The sequence below is a fragment of the Silene latifolia genome, chromosome 5 (genome assembly GCF_048544455.1).
Source record: "Silene latifolia isolate original U9 population chromosome 5, ASM4854445v1, whole genome shotgun sequence".
Classification (NCBI taxonomy): Eukaryota; Viridiplantae; Streptophyta; class Magnoliopsida; order Caryophyllales; family Caryophyllaceae; genus Silene; species Silene latifolia.
Genome location: NC_133530.1, coordinates 11,809,001 through 11,816,277, shown reverse-complemented (window position 1 = coordinate 11,816,277; position 7,277 = coordinate 11,809,001). Strand labels below are relative to the sequence as shown.

Genomic DNA, 7,277 nt, shown 5'->3' with positions numbered 1-7,277 from the left:
GGCCAAAATTTGGGCCAAATGCTTGGCCCAAACCCGGCCCAAAAGTACATTGGGCTTTTTTGAGCCGACCCATGGGCTTTTTTGGGCCAAAATAAAAGGCCCAAGCCCTTCAAAAAAGCGGGCTGGGCCGGGTCGGGCCAATGGGCTTGGGCCATTTGATCACCTCTAATTTGCAGGTAGTGACTGAGTTTGGAAATTTGTGTTATCGAGAGACGAAACTACTGTGTGATTTCCTTGGGTAATTAACGGTATTAAATGAATTATGATTTCTAGAGATGTAAAAAGGGAGATGCAATTGTTTGAAGATTAAACGTTGATTCTATGGATAGATTAGTGGCAAGTGTGAGTGATAGCATAATAAGAGAAGATCCATGGTAAGAAAGAGTGGGATGATGTCGGTAGAAAGTAATGGAATTTGAGTTTTGGAGCAACGAAAGGGTAACTGGATTTCTAAAGAGTTAGCTAGAAGGAATAAGGAGTTGAACTATTAATTGGTATTATTGAGTGTAAAGAGAAAAGAAGGATAAAAGTAAGCTGAGGAAAATATTCACCGGAGTTATGTGATATAAAGGTAAGGAATCATCGAAATGTGTGATATTATCATGAGGATGTTAGTTAATGGTTATATGGGAGCTTCAGGACAACATGTTTAATAATGAGTTTCGAGAAATTAAGGAAAGTAAGAAGTTAGTAGAATATCTGCATGAGATGAGATTTTGGTGGAAAAATGGATGATGATTCAATTAAGGAAAATATTGGGAAGAATGTTGAGGTAATTTTGTTCATGGATTCGATGTTCGTTGTTTGGGATGTTAACCAAAGATAGAAAAGAAATCATGATGTTTAGAGATGAGTGAAGAGGTTTGATGTCCTGGACAAAGGTGGTAGTGTTATGGTCTTTGACTAGTGGTTAAGGGTGAGGGTATATTAGAAAAGTGGCAATTCTAAAGAGGCCGATTTTGTAAAGACTGAATTGATAAAAGTATGGTTGTCAGGAAGTATAAGACATAGTCTTAGGAGGTGGTTTCTCATAATGAGTGTTAGCGGTATGGTTATGTATGGCGAGAAGGTCTTTGGTGATGCGAATGGAAGAATGTGATGAGGGGCATGCGAGTTAAGCTCGGACAACAGGTAACCTTTGTTGAGTGGTAACTTACGTGGTCAGGATTGACTAGTTGGTTGTGATTACGGGTCTATGATATGTGTAAATGTTTGTGTGAGGTTCTGACCTCACAAGAAGTGGTATGGTGTGATAATTATAAAGTTGTTTTATGAACGTTCTGTAATATATATGTTGGACACGGTAGTTTAATTGAATGATATCCAAAAAGGTAATAATTTGATTAATTTGACATGGCTAGTTATAATTTTATGTGTATTAATAACACACGTGTATTCCGTGAAATGGTAGAGATGATGTTCATGAGATGCTTATCTGTTTAATTCATATAATATGTTGCGTTATGATTGAGTAAAGTGGATTTGAGTAAGTTTTCTTGTCCGAAAGGTTATTTCCGAGTCAGTATTTATGGAATTGTATGTAGCTGTGATGTCTATCGATGTGGTTGTGGTGCCTCCGGTGGTGATCCGGGCACGGTATTTAGTATTGTGATGCGGGTATTTTCGCATTGTGGTGTGGCTGTTGGTGGCGGTGTTATGATGCCGTCACCGGTTGTGGTGGAGTAGGCGGGATGATTATGATTCGAGTTTTCGAAAGTGCATACCAGTTATACATAGATTGTTGTTTTGTTTGCTGTTGTTCTTTGTGAGTTTTGGTTGAACATGTAGACAGTTGTCTTGCTTATTGATGTTTTCTTTACCAGGTTAAGTTAAGAATGAGGTAGAGTATGATATGAAATAGAGTTGAATATGTTTTCGTTGTTGTCGTGGTATAGTGATATTCTGTTGATGGGACACGGTTGTGAGAGGTTGTTACAATAATTATGATCTTGTTCTAGTTAAGGTTTCAAAAAGACATGGTAATGGCAAGTGAGTCGTAGAACATGTGTGGTAATGACCCGAAAGATGCAGGTGGTTCATAATCTTTTGTTGAGACAGTGAGTGTAGGGTATTGGGAATTAGTGTCATGTTAAGTTGTGTATGAGTTTTGCGGTAATAAAGGAAAGAACTTGAGGATCTAGTGTGAGTATACGTAACGAGTGTGGATCGGGAGTTATGCTTCTGGAAGATAAGTGCTTTACATAGCGAGGTATGTTGGTTTGGCAGTAATAATGAAGAGTGGGTATGGCGATTTGCTACGAGTTTATGGTATAGGTTAGGTGTTATGCCGAATGAGTTGAGGAATGAGAAATGTTTATGTACGGGAGCCTTGGATATAAGAATAGTGAGTGTTTGGTTTATAAACGGTTATCTTTGACATGTAGTGGTAAAGAGGGTAATGAAATATAGCTAAGGATTTAGTATTAGTGAGTTACGAGGACGTAACATTTGTCTTAAGAGGAGTAGGATGCAATAAAAGAGAGTTTCATGGTGGTGCATGCGGTAATATAGTTGGAAGTAGAGTGTTAGCGTAGCGTAAAGGAGGGATTTGTTTTGTGGATAATACTTATAAAAGGCCATGGTCGTGCTTGTAGTAGTGTGATGCTTCAGAGTGTGGGAATATTTTTATATAATGTTGACAGTTGGAGGATGATGTTATGAGTCTGAGTAAACTTCGAGGACGAAGTTCCTTTTAAGGGTGGTAGAATGTAACATTCCGTTTGATGTCTAGGAGTGTCTTGATTTTGGATTTGATAGTGGACGAAATTATGGAGCTAGCAGCATTAGAGGATGGTAGTTGATTATGTATGAAGTTGGTGTCGTGAGAGATATATATGTGGTGGATACGATATCGTGAGTCATGTTAAGGAAATAAACATAGTTGGTGGAGTGGGTGTTAAGAGTTCATGTTTTATGTTTGGTCGAGTTGTTGAGTTCTTAGTTGTGTTGTTGTGTCTGGGTCGAGTTAGTATGGTTGTTTTTAGAGTATGGGTTGAACTTTGGGGACGAAGTTCTTTTTAAGGAGGGAAGACTGTAATACTCCGTATTTATAGTCTTGGGGGTACTCTATCGAGTAGGCCTTACTCTGTCGAGTAAGGGTAAGTGGCGAAGCAAAATAGTTTCTGACCTGTTGGGCACTCGATCGAGTAGCTGGGGCACTCGATCGAGTAGGGGGGTACTCGATCGAGTACCTTGGGTACTCGATCGAGTGTCCGGTTTTACGGGGGAGTTTTCTCGGGTTTTGTTAATTACGCGATTAAGGTATTTAAACATATTCGTAATTGTTCTAAATCACTTTTTACAAAGCCTAAAACCTGTTTAAGAGAGAAAGCAACTAGTCTTCTTCCTAATCGCGTTCTTGACAATTCCCGGAGTTCAGACGGTCAGTTCGTATCGTAGTTCGTGTCGTTGGATTCCTTGCGTCGAGGGTAAGCTTTTAATATAATTTCTATAATGTTTTGATAAGATTGATGAAACCCTAATTTAGGAATTGGGGGTTTTTATGAGTAGTATTTGAATAGTAGCATCTATGTGTTGTATGATAGGAGGAGAATTCGTAGAGGAGCCGTTTTGATACAAATTTAGATACCGTCTGCGTGTTGTGCTTTCCGGTAGGATTTCTACTCGGTATTAGTCCCATAATGGGATATTGGTGATGTGTTGTAGTTAGTTGTTTGATATGATGATTGTGATTGTGATTGAGATTGTGATTGGTTGTTGATGGTTCTCGAGATGCGTTCTCTACCGAGTGGGGTCACTTGCGGGAGTGACTTCACGCCCTAGTTTCGCCCTTCGTGGAACCCGCCACGGAAGGGGATGTGCACATTAATGGGACAGGGTTATCGCTCGGTATGATGAGCGGGGCTTAGGTGGGAACGGCTGCGGTCCCCCATCGGCAGGTCTGGTCCAAAGGGATGGACGATCGGGATTGAGATGATGGGAATTGGTGTGTGTGTGTGTGTGTGTGTGTGTGTGTGTGATTTCAAATTCGTGTCTGTTATCTTATTATTGTTATCTATGTTGATTGTGTGATTAGTACTTGACCCCGTTTAAATGTTTTAAAAACTCGTGGTGATCCATTCGGGGGTGGTGAGCGATTGCTTGCGGTATATCTTGGATACGCGTGGGATCTAGTCAGGGATGGAGTCATCACATATCATAGTCTTTAGTCTTCCGCTGTGTTTGTTAGGACAGTTCCTTTCGGTTGGTTTATAGTTTGAGAACATTGTATTTTGCTTACGCTTGGTTTTGTAATGTAATCACTTAAACTTATTTAATAAAGTATGTTTCTTCATTGTCATATGATTATCATGCCTCGGGTAACCGAGATGGTAGCATCCTTATACCTGAGTGGTCCTGGTAAGGCACTTGGAGTATGGGGGTGTTACAGTAACACCCAGGATCTTTAGGAACGTTGTTGACCGACTTATTGACCAAGCAGACCGCAGGGATGGATAGCGTAGGATCAGACTGGTAATAATAGGAGATGTATAGGTTAGTTACTCGACCTAGCGGAGGCCACTCGGCCGAGTACCACCAATACTCGACCGAGTGGAGTCTACTCGGCCGAGTGTTATTATACTCGACCGAGTATGACTGCTGTCGACGCGTTATTATAAATGCGAGTTCGCGAGATTCATTTCTATTTTTCTCATTTTCCTCGACAGTTTCTCTTTCTCTAACCCTAGACCATCACCCTACTCAATCACTCCATAGCCTCATACCTCTAAGGAGTTAGCCTAACCCCTACCATGGGAACGTCGGGATTCGCGGAGCGAGGTGATCGTGAATGGTGGTTGTCTATGTCGTCACCGATGTGCAAGGTTAGGTAAGTTGCTGCCTTGTGTCCTTTTGTATGATTATTTGAGTATAGTTGTGTAATAGGATATGGTTACCATTGTTAGGGTGCTTAATGGAGTTGTGCGTGGCTATAGATGGAAGTCTTTCATGCTTTGTTATGAGGTAGGGTCTCCCTACTCAGTCTACTGTTAATTGAATTGAATTCTATGATTGTATTGTGAATCATGGCTATCCGCTGATCATCGGAGTATAGTGGTGGTGGTAGAGTTGACGTTGTCGTGTGACAGCTGTGATGTTGTGATTGAGATTGTGGTGGAGTCACTTGCGGGAGTGGCTTCACACCCTAGTTCGCCCTCCGTGGAACCCGCCACGGGAGGGGATGTGCACATTAAGGGACAGGGACTGTTAGTCGCTCGTGAGGAGCTGGACTAGGTGGGGATGGGCTGCGATCACCCACTGGCGGCGAGGATTACCTGTTGCGATGGGTAATCTGGCAGGACTACACACTCCGTGTGTAGTCGGTGTGTATACGAGGTGGTGGTGAGTTGGGATAGTGGATGATCAGCTATTTACTTTATTGTTTTACCTTATATTTGATTAGCCAAGATCGACCCCCGTGTTGTTTTATGGTGTCTGCGGTGATCCATTCGGGGATGGTGAGCGGTTGGCTTAAAGGTATTGTTGATTACCGCTGCTGGGATTGGAGGGATCGAGTCATCACGCTACTGGTCTAGAGATGTAGAATCACAAGTGTTGTAATTGAACTGTGTTCTAGGGAACTGGAATAGAATGGTATTGTAATAGATTCTCTAATGATATAATATTGTTCTTGTATTGTCTAATTTGATCTACCTCCTCGGGAAACCGAGATGGTGACACCGTCATATACTGGAATGGTCCTTGGTAAGGCGTTCTGGTGTACGGGGGTGTTACAAATCCTTTCTTTAATTTCAACTCCTGGGGAGGCAGACCCTGCAAGTTTAGGCTATTTAAATACTCCGTAGGATAGTCTGTATATTGTTCCGTGCTCTCAGTTGATTATGTGCACACTTCATCACAACTTCTGTAAATCTTCTCCTCACTTTGTATAAGGCCAACCATATACGTGGTTATCTTGTCAGCCATTTCGTTTAGAGAGGTGAGTATCGCTCTTTCCTTTAGATACGTTTCGTTGAAACGTTCTTGTTGAAAATATGGGTAAATTCTTTCAACAACTGTTTCAACACTCAACGGTCCGTTGCTTCCAATATACTCTTTTGGTATCTCAATCCATGTAGGCTCCGTTTCGTTCTCTGCTGCTTTAGTCTCTATCCGCCCGTCTCCCATAGCTAACAACCAGTTATTGAAAGCGTGGTTTATCTTTTGTTTCTGCGGATTGTCTGCCGTTTCTGACACCCTCATGCTTTTTGATAGTGTAAAGAGTTGACACTCATACCATATATACGACCTGTTGATCGATGCTTGAATGATATCTTGTCTCTTGCCCTTGGTAATTATAGGCAGAACTTGCCTGAAGTCACCCCCAAGTAGGATGACCTTACCACCGAACAATTTTGTTTTGGCTTCTGGATCTTCTAACGCGAGCACATCTCTCATTGTTCAATCAAGTGCTTTAAATGCAAACCTGTGGTCCATTGGAGCTTCGTCCCATATAATTAGGGACGTTTGTCGTAACAGTTCTGCTAGTTGGCTCTTTTGTGAAATGTTGCACGTAGAGTTCTCTAATAGCTCTATTGGTATCTCAAACATGTTGTGAGCTGTACGTCCTCCTGGGAGTAATAACGCCGCGATTCCTAACATGAAAATTAAACTTTATACTGGGTATTCTTGTCTTAAACTTAGTTGTTTTTTATTTTCGATTTTATATTATACTACATGTGTAACAATTGTGGTTGGTTATTCAGTCCTTTTATCTAAGATAAAGTTCTTTATTACCTGAGGATGCTACGTTGAGAACAATTTCACCTTCTGATCTGATCCTTGCTGAAATGGTTGTGTATAAGAAGGTCTTCCCGGTCCCTCCGTGTCCATATAGAAACATTACTTGGCCAGACCTACTGTGCACCGCTTCAATGACTTTCTCATATACCGCTCTTTGCTCTGTATTTAGTTGTTGCTCTTTTTGGGTCCATTCTTCTTTCAACTTGCGGGTGTCATACATACGCTCTTCTCTGATTAATTTATTATCCAAGCCCCTGACATCTTCGAACTGGGGGAGAGGCATACCCTTTATATCCTTCAAGGTTTTACCATACCTCAGTAGGATCTATTCTACTTCAATTAATGTATAAGCTATCTTGGCCTCCTCTGTTAGCACAAGTCCCGGGTGGTTAAATAGCCTTCTTTTTCGTCTTTCAATATCTTCAGAGAGCATTTCTCGACTGCGATGGATGATTGATGTCTATTTATACACCGTTGTTGTTGCAGGTTTGAGAGAAGCATAATAGGAGTTGAAGTGCACAAACGTTCAGATATAG

General features: G+C 41.3%; 1 protein-coding gene across 1 annotated transcript; it reads right to left on the bottom strand.

The window, feature by feature from the left end:
* Positions 1–5,838: 5,838 nt before the first annotated feature.
* LOC141654826 (uncharacterized) lies at positions 5,839–6,396 on the bottom strand. Its single transcript, XM_074461941.1, has one exon. The coding sequence runs from the start codon at positions 6,394–6,396 to the stop codon at positions 5,839–5,841; it is 558 nt and encodes a 185-aa protein (XP_074318042.1).
* Positions 6,397–7,277: the final 881 nt, after the last annotated feature.

What these genes read in the sequence shown, in the direction of transcription:
- LOC141654826 (XM_074461941.1), bottom strand. Translation starts at nt 6,396, where the DNA reads ATGAGAGATGTGCTCGCGTTAGAAGATCCAGAAGCCAAAACAAAATTG.